Source organism: Chiloscyllium plagiosum, unplaced genomic scaffold, assembly GCF_037043375.1.
Source record: "Chiloscyllium plagiosum isolate Xiang-an unplaced genomic scaffold, Cpla_swu_hap1 HiC_scaffold_13, whole genome shotgun sequence".
Taxonomy (NCBI): domain Eukaryota; kingdom Metazoa; phylum Chordata; class Chondrichthyes; order Orectolobiformes; family Hemiscylliidae; genus Chiloscyllium; species Chiloscyllium plagiosum.
Genome location: NW_028270151.1, coordinates 26264737 through 26287679, shown reverse-complemented (window position 1 = coordinate 26287679; position 22943 = coordinate 26264737). Strand labels below are relative to the sequence as shown.

The 22943-nt window shown below is 42.2% G+C and overlaps 1 protein-coding gene across 1 annotated transcript in view; it reads left to right on the top strand.

Annotated features, from left to right (window-relative positions):
* Nucleotides 1–13415, top strand: part of LOC122555636 (scavenger receptor cysteine-rich type 1 protein M130-like) — a 49322-nt gene extending 35907 nt beyond the window's left edge. Inside the window, exons 13-16 of the mRNA XM_087993944.1 lie at nt 647–778; nt 9653–9739; nt 9826–9909; nt 10719–13415. Of these exons, the coding sequence (XP_087850070.1) occupies nt 647–778; nt 9653–9739; nt 9826–9909; nt 10719–10774 (359 nt within the window). The 3' untranslated portion in view covers nt 10775–13415. The remainder of the gene's footprint in view (nt 1–646; nt 779–9652; nt 9740–9825; nt 9910–10718) is intronic.
* The last annotated feature ends 9528 nt before the right edge of the window (nt 13416–22943 follow it).

Below are 22943 nucleotides of genomic sequence, written 5' to 3'. Positions count from 1 at the left end.
CAAACAATGGTTAATACCAGTGTGAGATTGAAAAATGTCCAAACTTTCAAACGTTGGATTCATTTTGCATTCCTCAACTAAACTTCAATTAAATTTTGCCTTGAGTAATCAATATCATAATGCAATAACAATGTGTTCAACTGTAGGGTTAACCAGAAAAGATTTACAAGTGTGTTGCTGGGATGACCGGGTTTGAGCAATCAAGAGAGGCTTTTTTCCCAGATGTGTCAGAGGCTTATAAACCTTATAGAGGTTTATAAAATCGCAAAGGGCATGGATAGCGTGAGTAGTCAAGGTCTTTTTCCCAGGGTAGGGGAGTCTTAAACTCAAGGGCATATGGTTATGGTGAGAGGGGAAAGATTCAAGAGGGACCTGAGGGGCAATCTTTTTACAGAGTGTAGTGCACATATGGAATGAGTGGAGGAACTGGTGGAGGCTGGTACATTTACAGCATTTAAAATAATCCAGATGCGCACAAGAACAGGAAGGGTTCACAGGGATATGGGGCAAATTCTGGCAAATAAGACAAGATCAGTTTAGGATAATTGGTCAACATGGGCGATTTGGACTGCAGTTCTGTTTCCATGCTGTATAACTCTATCACTCTAAACTTTTCACTGTCTTTATTACATATTTTTCATTACAGGCCATCAGAAACACAGAGCACTCTTCAACCAGGAGAGACCCTCTATTTTCATTATCCCTTGTATATTTGTTGTCCTTTTGATTGCTGTTTCACTTGCTTTGGCTGCAGAATTGCCGAGAAGCTTCCAGAAAGGTTGGTCAATTTTAAATTAAATTCCCTGACCCAGACGTAGCAAGCGTAATTCCTGATCATCTCCTTGTTCTGCAACTCCTACTGCATTCACAATCTGAGTGAGTGCTTTGCAGGAAGTTGGGCATCAAAAGAGAGAGGTTGTAAATGTAATCAACTAAAATGTTACACAGATTGAGAATTTTAAATATGAAAACATGTTGCGTTGGTTGGAGTTGTTTTCTGTCATACACAAGGAGACAAAATGTAGAGTAGTGGTGGGGGGAGGGGTGGTATATATGATAACGAAGCATTTCGACAGACCATATAGGGCAGAATGATCTTCCTTCACTTGGAGGCCTGGACCTGAGGTTTAAAGCAATTGGTAAAAGGCTGAGTGTGATTTGCTTTCATGTAGAAGGGACTGAGAGAGTGAAAAGTTGGTGAGAATATTCAAATTGTAGTTAGCTGCATACCTGAAGTCCCAAACTGTGTGCTACAGCCCCACATTGGAAAATGGGCTGCAATGGTGGTGCAGTGATACTGGGATTGGTGACTAACCCACAAGGCATTGGATCAAATCCTACTGTGGTGAAGGTGGTGAAGTTTGACTTCAGGTAAAAACCTGAGATTTGAAGCTAGCATTAGAGATTTTTAAAAATACCTGTTTTACTAATATCCTTTTGGGAAGGAATTCTGCCATTACCCAATCTAGTCTACATTTGACTTCAGACCCATAACAATGTAATTGCCATTGCTCCATTAGGAAGAGGCAATACATGCGAGTGCAGCCAGTGAAACTCACTTCCTGTTGATGATTAAAAGAAATTGTTGTGCAGCTGACTTTCAGTTGGGACAGACAGTATGAGTCAAATCATCATATTAAATTTCTATAATTTCAACGGCTTCTCTGATTTAATAACATCCTCTACATTAGAATCATAAAGTCATAGAGATATACAGCATGGAAACAGACCCTTCAGTCCAACTCGTCCATGCTGACCAGATATACCAACGTAATCTAGTCACATTTGTCAGCAGTTGGCCTATTTCTCTCTAAACCCTTCCAATTCATATATCCATCCAGATGCCTTTTAAATGTTGCAATTGTACCAGCCTCCACCACTTCCTCTGGCAGCTCATTTCCATACACACGCCACCTTCTGCCTGAAAACATTGCCCCTTAGCTCCCTTTTATATCTTTCTCTTCTCACCCTAAACCTATGCCCTATAGTTCTGGACTCATCTACCACAGGGAAAATACTTTGTCTATTTCTCCTATCCATGCCCTCATGATTTTCTAAAGTTCTATTAGGTCATTACTCCAAGTCTTCTGTTTTTGGGACTAACCTGGAGATTCCCTGACACTCAACATGTGCAAGAAAATATAACTAAGGCAAATAATTTTGCACTGATATGCTGTTGGATAATCATAATAACATAGGAGCAGGAATAGGCTATTCAACCTATTGAGCCTGCTCTGCAATTCACTATGAACAATACCAATCAATAACTTCAATACAGGATAGCCAGAAGGGAGCTGAAGAAAGGGATTAGGAGAGCTAAGAGAGGGCATGAAAAGTCTTTGGCGGATAGGATCAAGGATAACCCAAAGGCATTTTATGCGTATGTGCGAAACATGAGAATGACGAGAATGAGGGTAGGTCCGATCAAGGACAGTAGTGGGAGACTGTGTATTGAGTCGGAAGAGATAGGAGAGGTCTTGAATGAGTACTTTTCTTCAGTATTTACAAATGAGAGGGACCGTATTGTTGAAGAGGAGAGTGTGAAACGGACTGGTAAGCTAGAGGAGATACTTGTTAGGAAGGAAGATGTGTTGGGCATTTTGAAAAACTTGAGGATAGACAAGTCCCCCGGGCCTGACGGGATATATGCTAGAATTCTGTGGGAAGCAAGAGAGGAAATTGCAGTACCGTTGGCAATGATCTTTTCATCTTCACTGTCAACGGGGGTGGTACCAGGGGACTGGAGAGTGGTGAATGTTGTGCCCCTGTTCAAAAAAGGGAATAGGGATAATCCCAGGAATTACAGACCAGTTAGTCTTACTTCGGTGGTAGGCAAAGTAATGGAAAGGGTACTGAGGGATAGGATTTGAGTATCTGGAAAGACACTGCTTGATTAAGGACAGCCAGCACGGATTTGTGAAGGGTAGGTCTTGCCTTACAAGTCTTATTGAATTCTTTGAGGAGGTGACCAAGCATGTGGATGAGGGTAGAGCAGTGGATGTAGTATACATGGATTTTAGTAAGGCATTTGATAAGGTTCCCCATGGTAGGCTTATGCGGAAAGTCAGGAGGCATGGAATAGAGGGAAATTTGGACAGTTGGATAGAAAACTAGCTAACCGGTCAAAGTCAGAGAGTGGTGGTAGATGGTAAATATTCAGCCTGGAGCCCAGTTACAAGTGGAGTTCCACAGGGATCAGTTCTGGGTCCTCTGCTGTTTGTAATTTTTATTAATGACTTGGAAGAGGGAGTCGAAGGGTGGGTCAGTAAATTTGCAGATGATATGAAGATTGGTGGAGTTGTGGATAGTGAGGAGGGCTGTTGTCAGCTGCAAAGAGACTTAGATATGATGCAGAGCTGGGCTGAGTGGCGGCAGATGGAGTTCAACCCTGTCAAGTGTGAGGTTGTCCATTTTGGAAAGACAAATAAGAATGCAGAATACAGGGTTAACGGTAGGGTTCTTAGTAAGGTGGAGGAGCAGAGGGATCTTGGGGTCTATGTTCATAGATCTTTGAAAGTTGCCACTCAGGTGGATAGAGCTTGTAAGAAGGCCTATGGTGTATTAGCGTTCATTAGCAGAGGGATTGAATTCAAGAGTCGTGAAGTGATGTTGCAGCTGTACAGGACCTTGGTTAGGCCACATTTGGAGTACTGTGTGCAGTTCTGGTCGCCTCACTTTAGGAAAGATGTGGAAGCTTTGGAGATGGTGCAGAGAAGATTTACCAGGGTGTTGCCTGGAATGGAGAATAGGTCGTACGAGGATAGGTTGAGAGTGCTAGGCCTTTTCTCATTGGAACGGCGAAGAATGAGGGGTGACTTGATAGAGGTTTATAAGATGATCAGAGGAATAGATAGAGTAGCAGTCAGAAACTTTTTCCCCGGGTGCAACAGAGTGTTACAAGGGGACATAAATTTAAGGTGAAGGGTGGAAGGTATGGGGGGGATGTCAGGGGAGGTTCTTTACCCAGGGAGTGGTGGGGGCATGGAATGCGCTGCCTGTGGGAGTGGCAGAGTCAGAATCATTGGTGACCTTAAAGCGGCAATTGGATAGGTACATGGATGGGTGCTTAAGCTAGGACAAATGTTCAGCACAACATCATGGGCTGAAGGGCCTGTTCTGTGCTGTATTGTTCTATGTTTTATGTTCAATGCCTCTGACTCACAATATTCTGCTAACCCTACACAACAGTGGGAATCAACCATCGATTAAATTCTATTTTAGACAAACTAAATATTCAGCTTCCTCGGCTCAATGGAGTACACAATTCTAAAGATTCTTCATTGTACGACCTGCTTAAGATAATTAATGGTACTGTAATTTTATGTAAGCCCTGATGGTGTGCAATATTAAAGGGATGACTCATTTCATTTACCACATGAGAAATTTTCAGATTTGCCTGAAATGGAAAAGGGGTAATAATCTTTAAAGTTATGTCCCCCCCAGACAAACCATTACAACACCATTTCCACAATGTTTTGTGAATGGATAGAACTTGGATCCAGCAATTGCTTTTGGTTTATTTGTTTTATCATGGAAATAAGCAGTGAAGGACCTGTCAGGACCCTCTAAGCACAAAACAATCTCATTATGGTGAGGGTGCTGTCGTAGTCATGAAGAGGTCAAATAAATCATTGTGAAGTACATTGATTCATTGGTGTGGACGGCCTTCATTGTTTGGGATACAAATATCCTAGTTTTGGTCTTGAACCTGGGCCCAAAGTGGGACAGAACAAGTCAGTGGTTTATCAAGCCTTTTTGTATATGAATCTGTATTGTAAGGTTTGTGTCCTTTTTATTTCTGAGTTATTTTTGTTAATAGTGAACTGAAATGAAAATGAACAAGTTTCAAATGTTGAAACTATGGCTGCAGTTTGGATGTTCAGTTAACCTGGCACCCATTAAAAACATCATGCAAACAATCATTTGAACAGACAGTAATTGAAGGTTGAGTTGCAGACTATTTGGTTTGGAGAGGTTGTGTAGTTGGAGATTTGCAGGAACAAGAAGGTAATTTGGGTTTTAGATAGTTAACCTGAGTGGGGTGAGGAGGGACAATGTTCAGTTGCATGGAAATTAGGAAATCAAAGGTAAAAGACAATAATTCATGACTCTCAGCAATACTGCATCCCATTAAGAAAGAAAGATTCTGAGAGAGGGATAAACCAAACATGACTGACTAACAAAGTCAAGGACATTGTGAAGTTGGAAAAAAAAGCACATAATGATTGACTAGTGATTGACTAGAACACTAGGATAAATTCTCCATGGAAGGAGAACTAACAATAAAAAAAATATTTTCTCTATTTTAGCAAACAAGTGAGGATTATAAAAGCTGACAATAAGAACTTATTTAAAAATATAAGAATTCTATCTGAGATTAGATTAGTGATGGCCTTGATTGTTACCAGAAAATAAAAAGACTGGGCCGGAATTTGTGAATGGGATATTGTGTCAAGGATCCTTGATAACAAAACAAACTTAAATGCTTTGGAACAAGGTAGATGAACTGAGGATGCAAATTGTAGGAATTGAGGATGATCTCATATCCATTACACAAAAATGGTAACTAGGAGTTCAATATTGGGAAGTTAACTTACAGGGATTTTGATAGTTTGGTCAGACAGGAAGGATGGAAAAGATGGTCGGGGTAGCCCTGTTAACAAGAAACAAAAAAGAAAGGTGTGAGGAATGAACTCAACTCTGCTTTTTTGGTTGGAGGGTAAATAATCAAACTGCAAAGGAAAGAAGGCATTAGTGAGTATTGTATAGATCCCCAAATGATAGCAACTCTTTTGGAAAGGCTATACATCAACAAGTAATTTGAACATGTTAAAGAATAGATCAATAATTGTAGGTGACTTTACTCTTGATGTTGATTGAGTTAATCAAAATGCAAAGGGTAGCTATGAAAATGACTTTAGTGCATTAGGGATAGTTTCCTAGAGCAACATGCCATACTGTCAACCAAAGAGCATTCTACATTGATCCAATAAGAGGAAATGCAGCAGGTTTAAGAAATGATCTCAAGTAAAATATCCCCTTAGAATTAGTGATCATAACATGACTGAATTTAATATTCAGTCCAAGAATGAGAATCTTGGATCAGAAACAACTGTGATTAACTTAAATAAAGAAATTTCAATGAAATGATGACAGAGTTAGCTGGAGTGAACTAGATGGATAGATTAGTAGGAATGACAGAATGTCAGCAGTGACAGACTTTTAACGAGCTAATTCATGACTGTCATGAAAGCGGCATCCAAATAAGAAAGAAAGATTCTGCGGGTCTGAAGTCACATGTCAGCCAGACCAGATAAAGATGGCAATATCCATCCCTAACTGACAGTGAACGAGATGGGTTTTTCTGACAATTGACAATGGTTTCATGGTCGTCATTAGACTTTTAATTGTGAGCAAATATGAGGTCTTGGACTTTGGAAAAAAGCATGGACTATTTTCTAAATGATGAGAAAATTCATAAAGCCAGAGTACAAAGGAATCTGCAAGTGTGAGTCCAGGATTCTCTAAAGGTTGACTTGCAGGTTGATTCCGTGGTTAAGAAAGCAAATGTAATGTTGTCATTTATTTCGAGTGTTGGAATGTAAAAGCAGCAATGTGCTACTGAGACTTTATAAAGCTCTGGTGAGGCCCCATTTAGAATACTGTGTCCAGCTTTGGGCTCCACACGTCAGGAAGAACATACTGGCATTGGACTGTATCCATTGGAGATTCGCACGGATGATCCCTGGAATGGTAGGCCTAACATATATGAATGGCTGAGGATCCTGGGATTGTATTCATTAGAGTTTAGAAGGTTGAGGGAGATCTAATAGAAGCTTACAAGATAATGCATCGCTTAGAAAGGGTGGATACTGGGAATTTGTTTCTGTCAGGTGGGCATACTAGGACCCGTAGGCACAACCTTAGAATTAGAGGGAGTCAATTTAGAACAGAAATGAGGAGAATTTCTTCAGCCAGAAAGTGGTGGGCCTGTGGAATTTATTGCCACGGAGAGCAGTGGAGGCTGCCACATTAAACGTCTTTAAGGCAGAGATGGATAGATTCTTAACCTCGCAAGGAATTAAGGGATACAGGGAGAGTGCGGGTAAGTGGCGTTGAAATGCCCATCAGCCATGATTGAATGGCGGAGTGGATTCGATGTGCTGAATGGCCTTACTTCCACTCCTATACTTTATGGTCTCATGGTCTTAATTCCAGATTCTTATTGACTTCAAATTCCACCATCTGCTGTGCTGGTCCTTGTCTGCAAGTTAACAAGAGTACCTAGGTAGATAAAGCAAGCAAGTAGGAAGGAAAATGGTATGTTGTCCTTGAGTATAAGATGGTTTTAGTTAAAAAGTAGGAATATCTTACTCCACTCGTATGGAGCCTTGCTGGGACTGTAAATGGAGTATTACAGAAGTGCAGCTTTGGCATCCCTACCTAAAAGAAGGCAATTGGGGAGTTCAGTGGAGGTTCTTTAGGCTGATATTGGATTGTCAGGGCTCTCCTATGAGGAGAGATTTGTTTGGCTGAGCCTGCTTTTACTCAAGTTCAGGAGGATGAGAGGGGACCTGTTGAAATGTATTAAATTCTGACAGATTGGACAGACTTAATGCAGGGTGAATGCTTTCCTTGAATAGGGGGTCTAGAATTAGGAACAGCAGTCTCAGGATATTGGTAAACAATTTAGGACTAGGATGAGCAAATATTTCTTCACTCAATGACTAGTGAATGTGTGGAATTCTGTACCCCAGACTGCTGTAGAGGTCAAGTCACTGAACTAGTCAAGGAAGGGATGGCTAAATTTCCAGACTTTAAAGGCCTTAAAGTCTGTGGGGCAAAAGCAGGAACATCAAATTGAAATAGAACCTCAGTCACGATCTGACTAAGCAGTGAAGCAGTGTGGAAGGGCTAAATCATCTAGTCCCGCTCCTCCTTTCTCTGTTTTTACACTGCACTTCTCTTTGCTGCCAATCAGTTTCTGGCTTTTGCCGGTTTAAGTGAATACTTTTGTAACATTCATAAACATATAACTTTCTCTGAGAAACAAGCAACATCAGTGCTTATTAGCCAGGGTGTTATGGTACGTAAATAATCCCAGTTTTTACCTTGTCAAGTCCACTTCGGGAATTTTGGATTATTTTACCAGTTTGAACCAGAAAAATACATTTACATAAGCCTTAACTAGCTAAGTACAAATCACTAAGTTGCCAATTATATAGTTCTTCAGTCATTGCTGCCTACCACTCTCCACTCACCTTCATATATCCCCTCAACATGGTGCTATCAACAATTGAGTATGCAATGACAAAGCAGTGACAAAACTCATATAAAAAGTAGCATGCTATTTATGAAGATTACAAGTTACTCATATTGACAAGTATTGTTGGTAGTGTGGATGTGCGAGGGATTTTGGAGTCCATGTACATAGATCCCTGAAAGTTGCCACTCATGTTGATAGTGCTGTTAAGAAGGCATACAGTGTGTTAGGTTTCAGTGGTAGAGGGATTGAGTTCCAGAGCCCCTTGGAATATTGTGTACAGTTCTGGTTGCCACATTACAGGAAGTGTGGAAGCATTGGAAAAGGTACAGAGGAGATTTACCAGGATGTTGCCAGGCCTGGAGGGAAGGTCATATGAGGAAAGGCTGAGACTGGGTCTGTTCTCATTGGAAAGAAGAAGGCTAAGAGGGGATTTGATAGAGCTGAAAATGTGTAGCTGGAAAAGCACAGCAGGTCAGGCAGCATCCAAGGAACAGGAGAATCGACGTTTCGGGCATAAGCCCTTCTTCAGGAAGGGCTTCTTCAGGCTTATGCCCGAAACATCGATTCTCCTGTTCCTTGGATGCTGCCTGACCTGCGCTTTTCCAGCAACACATTTTCAGCTCTGATCTCCAGCATCTCCAGTCCTCACTTTCTCCGAGGGGATTTGATAGAGACATACAAGATGATCAGAGGATTAGATAGAGTAGACAGTGAAAGTCTTTTTTCTAGGACGATGATGTCAGCTTGTACAAGGGGACGTAACTACAAATTAAAGGGTGATAGGTTTAAGACGATGTCAGAGGCAGGTTCTTTGCTAAGAGAATGGTAAGGGTGTGGAATACCCTGCCTGCCAATATAGTTAACTCAGCCACACTAGGGAGATTTAAACAATCCTTTGATAAGCACATGGATGATGATAGGATAGTGTAGGGGGACAAGCTGAGAATAGTTCACAGGTTGGTGCAACATTGAGGGCCGAAGGGTATGTTCTGCGCTATATTGTTCTATATTCTATTAACACCAAGGCTGGAGATTCAAAATATATAGAAAGAGTAATCGTTGATCATAATTCTTGCATTGGCTTCTTCAAAATAAGCCTCATATGAACTCAAACAGTGACAGAATACCTAGGCACTGTTAGGATCATCCCAAGATCCCACGCTTCTCCTACAATGCTCTCAAGCTACCCGAGTCAAAATATTCAGCCATAGAGAGGTCAGAAAGATATTCAGGATTTAGGGCTCCTTGGGAGCAGGAAATTGGTAATCAAATTAGTGTTAGTTTCCAGGCAGCATATTGAGAGATCAAATGAGGAACATGGGTATAAGGGATGTGCGTATTTCTTGCTGGTTAACCATCTATGATGTGGCATTCTTTGTTCTTCAGCTAACAGAAACAGACAATATCATACCACTGGATTTCCTGATCCCATTTATGAAGAGATTGAGGTTCAGGAGCTTGGAACAAGCACAGGTAATTATCTTTAAGATTTACACATTTGACATTTTTCAACCTAAATTAAGTTTTTATTTTATAATTATAATGTATTTCTTTACTAGGTTTGAACTCTATCAGTTCACTAAACAAATTGGAATATTATACAGACAATGAGTTACATGAATATGAAGCTGCAAATATGGAAGGTAAGCTAATTTGACATCGTGTCACATGCTTTGCTTCACAATTGCCCAATGAAGAGCGAAACTAACAAACTATCACCCTCATAGTCAGTCTAGGATAGTTTATAAATGCACAATGATCGAGAAATAGTGACTTTTAGTGTAAAATCGGTTCAGAAATGCAATTACAATCCAAAACATTGTCATTGTATCTTTCAACTCAAGCACGCTGACTGCATTGCTCCAAAGATATATAATTATTTAATTGTGTTCATAAGACGTAATTAGAAGGATTTTATTTAGATACCCATATGCACGGGGATGAAAAACCTATGAGTACACCGGGAGATAATTGGTCATTGTTGAAAACCTAAATATTGGAGTCCAAGTCTAAAAAGTAAAACCACAACATTGTGTCAATATAAGTCTCAATACTCTAAATTCCCTTTGCATTTGGCAGTTAGGAGATGCATAAATTATGCACCTGTACATGATACACAATATAACCATTAAAAATGTAAACAATGGAAAGCATGGAATTGGTAAGGTGTCTTTAACACTCCTCCCTCAATGCATGTTTCAATAAATCAAACCCATGTTTATTTGAAAAAAAATATTATTCTGATGTATTTAGTGTGCTTCAGTGGAGTCAGCAAAAAAAAAGTAGATCACTCAAATAAAGTAATTTCAGGCATTTGTCATGGGGGTGATAGTTGAATAGATAAACAGAAAGATCACATGGTTTGACACTGACATGCTAAAACATGTATGCATTAGTTTGTGGCTATCTTGACTAATGTAAGCTAAATATAACTAAATGGTTTCCTTTTTAGATTCACTTACTCTTTATGATATTGAACTTGGAAGACAACATGATGATGTTCAATAATTTGAGATGGAGTATGAACAATGACCAGCACTTCAGCTTCTTCCCAAATGTTTCATGTAAACCCTAATGTCTTCATTATTTACGATTTGCTATTCATTTTAATCAAATTGTGATCATGGAAATGAAAAATTTAAATGTTGCTTATTTAGAAATAAGCAATGAAGGAAAAGTTGCAGGCAAAATTTCAATGAAATTAAATGGGCTATAATTTGCTGTGTGGAAATGATAAATTTACATTTGTTTAGGAGTCAGTCACCAAATTGAAGTTAAAAAGATTTAGATCATTGAACAGTACAGAACAGTACAGTCCCTTCAGCCCTTGATGTTGTGCTAACCTTTTATCCTACTCTAAGATCAAACTAAGTTACATACCCTTCAGTTTACTATCTTCTATGTACCCACCAAGAGTCACTTAAATGTCCCTAATGTATCTGATTCTATTACCACCACACTGTGTGAAGAACTGACCTCTGGCATCTCCCCTAAATCTTCCTCCAATTATGCCTTATAATTATGCCCCCTTGAGATGGCCATTTCTGCCCTGGGAAAAAGTCTCTGACTATTCACTCTATCTATGCCTCTCATCATCTTGTACACCTCTATCAAGTCACCTCTCATCCTTCTTCATTCAAATAATAAAAGCCTTAGCTCCCTTAACCTTTCTTCATAAGACATGCCCTGCAGTCCAGGCGACATCCTGGCAAATCTCCTCTGTACTCTCTCTAAAGCTTTCACATCCTTCCGGTAATGAGGCGACCAGAACTGAACACAATATTCCAAATGTGGTCTATAGAGTTGCAGCATACCTCACATCTCTTCAACTCAATCCCCTTGCTAATGAAAGCCAACACACTATCCACTTCCTTAACAACCCTATCAACTTGGATGGCAGCTTGAAGGGGTCTATGGACCTTAATCCAAGATCCGTCTGTTCATTCACACTGCCAAGAATCCTGTTTTTAACCCTGTATTTTGTATTCAAATTTGACCTTCCAAAATGAATCACTTCACATGTTTCCAGGTTGAACTCCATCTGCCTCTTATCAGCCCAGTTCTGCATCCTTTCAATGTCCCGTTTCAACATTCAACAGCCTTCTGCACTATCCACCGCTCCACCAACTTTCGTGTCATTGGCAAACTTACTAACCCACCCTTCCACTTCCTCTTTCAAGTTTTTGTAAAAATCAAAAAGAGCAGAGGTCCCAGAACAGATCCCTGCAGAACACCACTGGCTACTGAGCACCAGACTAAATATTTTCCATCTAACACCCTCTGTCTTCTATGGCCAGCCAATTCTGTATCCAGACAGCCAACTTTCCCTGTATCCCATGCCTCCTTACTTTCTGAATGAGCCTACCATGGGGAACCTGATCAAATGCCTTGATGAAATCCATGTACACCACATCCGCTGCTCTACTTCACCAATGTGTTTTGCCACATCCTCAAAGAATTCAATAAGATTTGTAAGGCATGACCTGCCCCTCACAAAACCATGCTGACTATGTCTAATCAAACTAGTTTTCCAAATAATCATAAATCCTGTGTCCCAGAATCATCTGCAATAATTTGCCCACCACAGACGTAAGAATGACCTGGTCTATAATTCCCAGCATTATCTCTATTCCCTTTCTTTAACAAGGGAGTAACATTTGCCACCCTCCAATCATCTGGCACTACTCCAATGGACAGTGAAGACGCAAAGATCATCACCAAAGGTGCAGCAATCTCTTCCCTTACTTCTGGTAGTAACCTTGGGTAAAACCCGTCTGGCTCAGGGGACTTATCTATCCTGCTGTTTTTCAAAGTTTTAAGCACATCTTGCTCCTTAACATCAACCTTTTCAAGCATATCAGCCTGTTTCACCCTCTCCTCACAAACATCAAGGTTCCTCTCAGTAGTGAACACTGAAGCAACGTATTCATTAAGGACCTCCCCTACCTCCTCTGACTCCAGGCACAAGTTCCCTCCAGTATCCCTGATTGAACCTACTCTCACTATGGCCATCCTCTTGTCCTCCCACCAGTGTAGAATGCCTTAGGGTTTTCCTTAATCCTACCCACTAAAGCTTTTACATGTCCCTTGCTATCTCTCTTAAGTCCATTCTTCAGTTCCTTCCTGGCTACCTTGTAACCCCCTTGAGCCCTGTTTGATCCTTGCCTCCTCAACCTTAAGTAAGCTTCCTTCTTTCTCTTGACTAGATGTTCCACATCCCTTGTTACCCAAGGTTCCTTCACTCTACCATCCATTCCTTGACTCAGTGAGACAAACCTATACAGCATTATCAGCAAGTGCTCCTCCATGTTTCTCAGAGAACATCTTTTCCCAATTTAGGTGCGCCAGTTCCTGCCTAATATCATTGTAATTCCCCCTCCCCCAATTAAATACTTTCCCATACTCTCTGCTCATATCCGTCTCCATGTCTATAGGAAAAGCCAGAGAGCTGTGATCACTATCACCAATATGCTCTCCCACCGAGAGATCTGACAGCTGGTCTGGTTCATTGCCAAGCAATAAATTCAATATCGCCTCCCCTCTCGTCAGCCTATATACATATTGAATCAAGAATGCTTCCTGGACACACCTGACAAAACCTTCTCCATCCAAACTATTTGAACTGAGGAGGTTCCAGTCAATATTAGGGAAGTTAAAGTCACCCATGACAAAAATCACCTTTCCAAAATCTGCCTCCCAATCTGCTCCTCTGTGTCTATGTTGCTATTGGGGAGGAGGTTGTGAGGCGGGGGCAGGGAGGTGGTGCTGTCTGAAGAAAACTCCCAATAAAGTGACTGTTTCTTTCTTGTTTCTGACTTCCACCCATATCAACTCTGTGGACAAACTCTCTTCAATGACCTCCCTTTTTGCAGCTGTGATATTACCCCTGATTAGCAATGCCGCTTCCTCTTGACTCTTTTTGATGGGATTAATTTTGCTGTGGTAGAATTTTGCATGTTGCACTTGTTGCACTGTTTGAGCATTTATCTCGCAATTTTGTAATCATAATCATCTGGTATTTTTCTTATTCTAGCTGCTGTGCTTTGAATTAGTTGTCCTTAGATATTGTTTTCCATGACAATGATTGTCCTGATGTTATTTTACAAACAGTGAAACAAAGAGTGGGATGACCTATGTGTTAGTGGTGTAATACATGCAGAGTGTTTTAAAATAAATTAAGCTGGATTGATAAATGCACTGTTGTCCTCAGTACTGAACTATGTACATCACTTGTATGATGTACATCCGTTTTCACTTTCAATAATGCGCACATCTGACTCATTTATTTGCCAAAAAGATAAGAAAACTAAACTCCGAAAGTTTAAAAATGGATTTTCTTTTTCATAATTCATTCCTCAAATAAATTCATTTCTAATAGATCCGGTAGTTGTATTCAAATAATGACACATTCAGACAAAGCAAATTTTAATACGGCAAACATCAGTTTGTACATCCACTTCATTTAGTTGTGTCAATGTAGATATTGCGTTTTGCTTAATTTAGTTGATTAGATGGCGGTTTAACATGCAGAGTGGGTTCAATTCCTGCACTGGCTGAGGTGACCATGAAGAATTGACTTTCTGAACTTCTGTTCTTGTCTGAGGCATAGTGAGGAAAAAAAAAACTTCAAAGATTTTTTGGACATGGAAATACAAATGACAAAACAGTATTCTATCTTTGATTGATAACCTTGCAACCTTTTTGGCTAAGTTGAACGCAAAAGGACTCGCATATGTTTGGCTCTATCCAGTCTGTCAAGTCATCACATTTGGCTCATTACCAAGAAACAACGGCTTACTTGTATTTTCCTAATGCCATTACTGACCTCAGGGTTTCCCAAAGTGCTTTCTGCCCAGATAAGCACCATTTATTTGAGTTATTTTTGCATTGTTGATAATGCAGGAAGGGGTAGTTTGACGCAGTATGATCTTTCAAATAACAACGCGGGAGATCAACCTAAAATCTGCTTTGGCTTTTGATTGTGGTATAAGAATATCGTCCAGGTCATAGATTGATATGATATCATATTCCATGGGAGATTTGACTCCTAAGCAGTCAGCTATGAATGCAGTGTAAATCATATCCCAAAGACCTCACAATCTATAGTACACCACTTCTTACATGGTGATTAAAAAAAAACACTGTAGAGGCTAGAAATCTGAAACAAACACAGGGAATACATTTTCTACATTGTGCACAGATGTGTGAAATTAGACCTTGGGCTTGAATCCTGGTCTGGGCCCGCAATCCTGAAATGTATAATCCAGCAACACACCTTGAACTTATGAGCCAGTCTAGTTCATGAACAGTTGTCTTCAGTCACCCTAACAGACAACATAAAGACATGAGCAGTTGAAAACTCAGCTTCTCAATGATCCATTTCTGAACATAAATGTTGGGAGTAGAATTTGTAATACTTCATTAAAGTGCTGAATTATCAATATCTTTTTAAAAATTATGCATATTTCATAATTGAATGGACTGAAAGCAAAGGTAATTTCAGTGAGAGGGAGGGAACTGAAGGAAATCACTATTAGTAGGGAATTTGTTTTGGGGGAAAAGTGAGTCGAATGGTCAATAAATCCCCAGGCTCAGATAATCTACAACACAAATTCAGGAAGTTGCCGTAGAAATACTGGATCATCTTCCAAGCTTCCATATAGTCAGGTACAGTTTCTATAGACTCAAGGGTAGCTAACATTACCTCTTTTTTTTTGTAAATATATTTATTAGCAAATTTTTTTATCTTTACAAACATATAAAATTATTGAAAAAAAACAATAACAAATATCAGTATAATAAAAAGAAAACATAAATTACAATACAACTACTATCTACTAACTACTAACCTACCCTCTAATTCAAAGCAAACTCTAACACTTTTCAAAGCAACATCAAAAAAAAAAGAAAAGCAAACAAAAACAAAAAGAAAACACAAAATACCGAAGAGATCTATGCTCAGCGCAAAGCTCCCAAACAAAGGAATGGGAGCATTGCATTAACTCAGGAGACCCCCTCCAGGGCCCAGGGCTTGACAAATTTAATCATCCTGGTTAAACAAACACCCTAGTTAAGATAACTGACAAATCTATATCCAAATAACTCAAGTAGGGCTGCCATGTCTTATAAAAATTATCTCTTGTGTGATGCACCATGTTTGTAAAAAATCCAAGGGTATGTGCTCCATAATTAATTTCTGCCATCCCAGCAAGCCCGGTGGGTTCTCAGACACCCAATTCATCAGAATATTCTTCCGTGCACAGTATGTAAGAACATTAAATAGTTTCTTCCCATGCCCGTCTAAAGATGGTAAATTCGGTAGACCTAAGAGGAGAGATATCGGGTCTACTTTGACTTCAGTCCTCAATACCCTCCCTATCTCTCCCGCCACAATGCTCCAATAAACATGAAGCCTATGGCATGTCCAGAAGCATGTCCAGAAGCTTATTTTACATTTGGGGCATAGTGAAGATGCCCCTTTTTGAAACTTCGCCAGACGGTCTGGTGCCAGATGAGCCCTGTGCAGAACTTTTAACTGCATAGCGCATGTCCTATTACAGATTGAGATCTTTCGAGTATTCTCCCATATGTTCTCCCATGTTTCAGAAGAGATCTCCACTCCCAGCTCTTGCTCCCAGACCTCACATAACCAGTTAATATCCTGCCAGGCCCTGCCACCCACCAGGCGATAGAGGACACTAACCGAAAGGGTGCTTGTGGAGCGTAGCAACAACCTCTCTGTATTGAGATTATAGGGCTTAGTGAGAAGCGTAGTCTTCTTCTAGATGAAATCCCTAACCTGAAAAAAACGGATAAAATCTCTGCTGGGTAGCCCGTATTTGCGGGTCAGTTGCTCAAAAGACATCATAATCTCACCCTCAAACAAGTCTCTGTAATTAGAAACTCCTCTCAATGCCCATAGTTTGAACCCTGAGTCCATCTTCCCTGGTCGGAACCCTGACATGCTGACTATAGGTGTAAGTGGCGAAGTCTTGGATAAACAACCCTCACTCTGACGCATTGCCCTCCATGCCTTGACTGTACTAATGACAATGGAGTTCTGGCAGTGGTCCATAGCTGTCCTCATCTTATCCATGAACAACAGGTTAATAAGAGGGCACTTTGCTTGGGAGGTCTCAATATCCAGCCATATTGAGTTTGGATCGTTACCTACCCAACTGCAGATAAAGGACAGCAGGGAACTCAATTGATACCTTCTGATATCTGGGAAATCAACTCCTCCCCCTCCTTGAGGCAACTGCAATTTAGTAAGTTTGATGAGGGGCTGCCCACGACACCAGACAAAGGAACCAAACCATCCCATAAGCTTCTGCAGCGTTGACCTGGGAAACATTATAGGGAGCATACGCATGGGATAAAGCAAACGAGGAAGAACATTCATCTTTAGGAGAGATATTTGGCCCAGCCATGAAATTGGAAGAGCCTCCCATCTCTGGAGATCTTGCCTAATATTGTCGAACAAGTGAGCAAAGGTAGTCCGAAATAACAGATCAAATTTGGGGGTAATAAAAATGCCTAGGTACCGCAACCCTGCCCGTGACCACTTAAAAGGGAACTTCGGGCCACCTTCAACTTCTGGCACAACCTTAAGGTTCCCCAAAGGTATAGCCTCCGATTTTGCAAAGTTAATCTTACATCCTGAAATAGCCCCAAATGAATTGATACATTGTATCAAATGGGGTATGGAGGTCATCGGGTTCGATAAAAACAGAAGGACATCATACGCGTACAGTGTAATGTTGTGTGCCCTCGATCCCACTTCCGGAGCGGTTATGTGGATGTTCTGACGAATGGCTTCTGCCATTGGCTCTATCACCAATGTCAACAACATCGGTGAGAGGGGGCAGGCTTGCCGACTACCCCTACCAATCGTAAAATTCGCAGTCTTGGTGATGACCATGGCCAGAGGGTAGCAATATAAAACCTCCACCCACCTACCAAAGACTCCACCTAACCCAAACTGTTCTAAGACATAAAAAAGATATGACCATTCCACCCGGTCAAATGTTTTCTCTTCATCTAAGGAAATCACCAACCCCTGAATCGATCATTGCTGACAAACTTGGAACACATTCAGCAACCTTCTAATATTATTAGAGGACCTACGGCCCCTTATAAAGCCTGTCTGGTCCTCTTTAATAATATGGGGCAACACCCTTTCCAATTTCAGCGCCAGGATCTTGGACAGAATCTTGAAATCTGAACTTAATCGAGATATGGGCCTGTATGAGGCACAATCCTCAGGAACCTTCCCCTTCTTAAGAATTAAGGAAATATTAGCTTCTCTCAAAGATGGTAGTCGGCATTCATGCATATAGGAATGATTGTACATCTCCAACATTGGACCTGACAGAATTCCTATAAACTCCTGATAAAACTCACCCGGAAGACCATCAGGGCCAGGCGCTTTCCCACTCTGAAGTTGCCTAGCTGCCTTCTGTATTTCCTGAACAGTCAAGGGGGCATTAAGGAGAGAGACCTGTTCCAAGGTTACCCCTGGGAGGTCCAGGTTCCTAAAAAAGGTCTCCATTTTAGCCCTCCTGTCTTTGCAACCTTCAGACTGATACAATTCAGAGTAAAAGCTCTGAAAAGCCTCATTAATCTTCTTAGCACCGTATGTAAGGACCACAGCGCTGTCTCTGATTGCAGTAATGGATTGGGGAGCACGCTTTTTCCGAGTCAGGTATGTTAAATACTTGGTAAAAACAATGACTGCAGATGCTGGAAACCAGATTCTGGATCAGTGGTGCTGGAAGAGCACAGCAATTCAGGCAGCATCCGACGAGCAGCAAAATCGACGTTTCGGGCAAAAGCCCTTCATCAGGGATAAAGGCAGAGAGCCTGAAGCGTGGAGAGATAAGCTAGAGGAGGGTGGGGGTGGGGTAGCTCTATGCTACTTTCTCCCCACCCCCACCCTCCTCTAGCTTATCTCTCCACGCTTCAGGCTCTCTGCCTTTATTCCTGATGAAGGGCTTTTGCCCGAAACGTCGATTTTGCTGCTCGTCGGATGCTGCCTGAATTGCTGTGCTCTTCCAGCACCACTGATCCAGAATATGTTAAATACTTCCCTGGCCTATCCCCATATTCGAACAGCCCCTGTCTAACAAAAGCAAGTTCTTTCTTTGCGTTTTGTGTCAGTATTGAATTCAAGGCAGCCTGAAGGGCCATCATCCGCTGTAGCTTAGTCACCGAAGGCCGCGCAAAATGTGCTGCCTCCGCGCCTTTCAACCGCGTCTCAAGTAGACGCTGCTGTTCTTCCTTATGTCGTTTCCGGCTAGCTGAATAGGAAATAGCTAATTCCCTAGCAAAGGCCATAGCAGTCTCCCACAGCATGGACGGATTACTAGCCATACCTGATTTGATAGTCAAGAATTCCTGAAACTCCTTCAAAAAGTATTCCACAAATTTGGAATCCTTAAGGAGAAAGAGGTCCAAACACCAGTGTCGCAAACCTAGCCCTTCACCCTTTGCCTTAACCTCCAAATATACTGCCACGTGATCAAAGATAGCTATTTTCCCAATTTTACAACTCATAATTGAATCCAGAAAGGCTGAGGGAGCCAGCAAGAGGTCAATCCTTGTGTGACATTTATGTGAATTTGAAAAAAAAGGTGAAATCCCTGCCGGTAGGGTGAAGACATCTCCAAATATCCACCAGCCCCAACTCCTCGCATAGGTCCTCTCTTTTTTCACAGCAGAGAGCGGCGCGAGCTGGGTGGAAGTGAGGTTGGAGCGCAGAGCTGGTCGGGAAGGTAAGTGATTGATATATAAAGAACTTACCTCGACACCAATGGTCTTTTCACAGCAGAGAGCGGCGCGAGCTAGGCGGAAATGAGGTTGGAGCGCAGAGCTGGTCGGGAAGGTAAGTGATTGATATTTGAGTGGGTGTGTCTAGACCCCAGGCCCTACATAGTAGGGCCTCCCTCCCATCCTCCTCCTCTAACCTAATTTTAAAGTACACCGGTTAGCTACTCAGTGTTCTTGTTTTCGGAGACGAGGTGTAGAGTAATGGCAGCGCAGGCAGTGGAATGTTCCTCCTGCAGGATGTTCGAGATAGGGGTGATCACCGATACTCCTGCCGACTTCATCTGCAGGAAATGCAGTCAGATCCTGCTCCTCACAGAACGAGTTAGGGAACTGGAACTGGAGTTGGATGAACTGAGGATCATTCGAGAGGCTGAGAGGGTGATAGATGGAAGTTACAGGAACATAGCTACTCCAGAGAACAGAGGTAGCTGGGTAACAGTTAGAGGTGGGAAGGGGAGGAAGCAGGCAGTGCAGGGATCCCCTGTAGTCGTTCCCCTAAACAATAAGTATACCACTTTGGATACTGTTGGGGTAGCAGGGGTAAGCTGCAGTGACCGGGTCTGTGGCGCGAGGTCTGGCTCTGAGACTCAGAAGGGAAAGGGGGAGAGGAGGAGAGTGCTAGTTATAGGAGACTCTCTAGTTAGAGGGACGGACAGGTGGTTCTGTGGACATGGGCAAGACTCTCGGATGGTTTGTTGCCTCCCGGGTGCCAGGGTCCGAGACGTCTCGGACCGTGTCTTCAGAATCCTTAAGGGGGAGGGTGTGCAGCCAGAAGTCGTGGTGCATGTTGGCACCAATGACATAGGTAGGAAGAGGGGTGGGGAGGTCATTCAAGAGCTCAGGGAGTTAGGCTGGAAGCTAAAAGCTAGGACAGACAGAGTCGTCATCTCTGGGTTGTTGCCGGTGCCACGTGACAGTGAGGCAAGGAATAGGGAGAGAGTGCAGTTGAACACGTGGCTGCAAGGATGGTGTAGGAGGGAGGGCTTCAGGTATTTGGACAATTGGACTGCATTCTGGGGAAGGTGGGACCTGTACAAGCAGGACGGGTTGCACCTGAACCAGAAGGGCACCAATATCCTGGGGGGTAGGTTTGCTAGCACTCTTCGGGGGGGTTTAAACTAATTTGGCAGGGGGATGGGATCCGGACTTGTAGTCCAGCAAGTAGGCTAGCTGTTTGTCAGGATGCCCAAGAATGTTGGGAGGCTGTGAAGAAGGTAGCACTGACAGGGAATACTTGCGGACACAGAGATGGGTTCAAGTACGTATACTTCAACGCAAGGAGTATCAGAAATAAGGTGGGTGAACTTAAGGCGTGGATCGGTACCTGGGACTACGATGTTGTGGCCATCACGGAAACATGGATAGAAGAGGGACAGGAATGGTTGTTGGAGATTCCTGGATACAGATGTTTCAGTAAGATTAGGGAGGGTGGTAAAAAAGGAGGGGGGTGACGTTGCTAATTAGAAATGGTATAACGGCTGCAGAAAGGCAGTTCGAGGGGGATCTGCCTTTGGTGGTAGTATGGGCTGAAGTCAGAAATAGGAAAGGTGCAGTCACCTTGTTGGGTGTTTACTATAGGCCCCCCAATAGCAGCAGAGATTGGGAAACAGATTTTGGAAAGGTGCAGAAGCCACAGGGTAGTAGTCATGGGCGATTTCAACTTCCCAAATATTGATTGGAAGCTCTTTAGATCAAGTAGATTGAATGGGGCGGTATTTGCGCAGTGTGTCCAGGAAGCTTTTCTAACTCAGTATGTAGATTGTCCGACCAGAGGGGAGGCCATATTGGATTTGGTACTCGGTAATGAACCGGGACAAGTGATGGGCTTGTTAGTGGGTGAACATTTTGGTGATGGTGACCACAATTCTGTGACTTTCACCTTGGTTATGGAGAGAGATAGGTGCGTGCAACAGGGTAGGCTTTACAATTGGGGGGAAGGGTAATTACGATGCTGGAAGACAGGATCTGAGGAGCATAAGTTGGGAGCATAGGATGTCAGGGAAGGATGTCGTGGAAATGTGGAACTTTTTCAAGGAACACGTACGACATGTCCTTGATATGTATGTACCTGTCAGGCAGGAAAGAAATGGTCGTGTGAGGGAACTTTGGTTGACGAGGGAGGTTGAATGTCTTGTAAAGAGGAAGAAGGAGGCTTACATAAGGTTGAGGAAACAGGGTTCAGACAGAGCAGTGGAGGGATACAGCATAGCCAGAAGGGACCTGAAGAAAGCGATTAGGAGAGCTAAGAGAGGGCATGAAAAATCTTTGGCGGATAGGATCAAGGATAACCCAAAGGCATTTTATGTGTATGTGAGAAACACGAGAATGACGAGAACGAGGGTAGGTCCGATCAAGTGGGAGACTGTGTATTGAGTCGGAAGAGAGAGGAGAGGTCTTGAATGAGTACTTTTCTTCAGTATTTACGAACGAGAGGGACCGTATTGTTGAAGAGGAGAGTGTGAAACGGACTGGTAAGCTAGAGGAGATACTTGTTAGGAAGGAAGATGTGTTGGACATTTTGAACAACTTGAGGATAGACAAGTCCCCCGGGCCTGACGGGATATATCCTAGGACTATGTGGGAAGCAAGAGAAGAAATTGCAGTACCGTTGGCAATGATCTTTTCGTCTTCACTGTCAACGGGAGTGGTACCAGGGGACTGGAGAGTGGCGAATGTTGTGCCCCTGTTCAAAAAAGGGAATAGGGATAATCCCAGGAATTACAGACCAGTTAGTCTTACTTCGGTGGTAGGCAAAGTAATGGAAAGGGTACTGAGGGATAGGATTTGAGTATCTGGAAAGACACTGCTTGATTAGGGACAGCCAGCACGGATTTGTGAAGGGTAGGTCTTGCCTTACAAGTCTTATTGAATTCTTTGAGGAGGTGACCAAGCATGTGGATGAGGGTAGAGCAGTGGATGTAGTATACATGGATTTTAGTAAGGCATTTGATAAGGTTCCCCATGGTAGTCTTATGCGGAAAGTCAGGAGGCATGGGATAGAGAGAAATTTGGCCAATTGGATAGAAAACTGCTAACCGGTCGAAGTCAGAGATAGATGGCAAATATTCAGCCTGGAGCCCAGTTACAAGTGGACTTCCGCAAGGATCAGTTCTGGGTCCTCTGCTGTTTGTAATGTTTATTAATGACTTGGATGAAGGAGTCGAAGGGTGGGTCAGTAAATTTGCAGATGATACGAAGATTGGTGGAGTTGTGGCTAGTGAGGAGGGCTGTTGTCGGCTACAAAGAGACTGAGATATGATGCAGAGCTGGGCTGAGGAGTGGCAGATGGAGTTCAACCCTGCCAAGTGTGAGGTTGTCCATTTTGGAAAGACAAATAAGAATGCAGAAT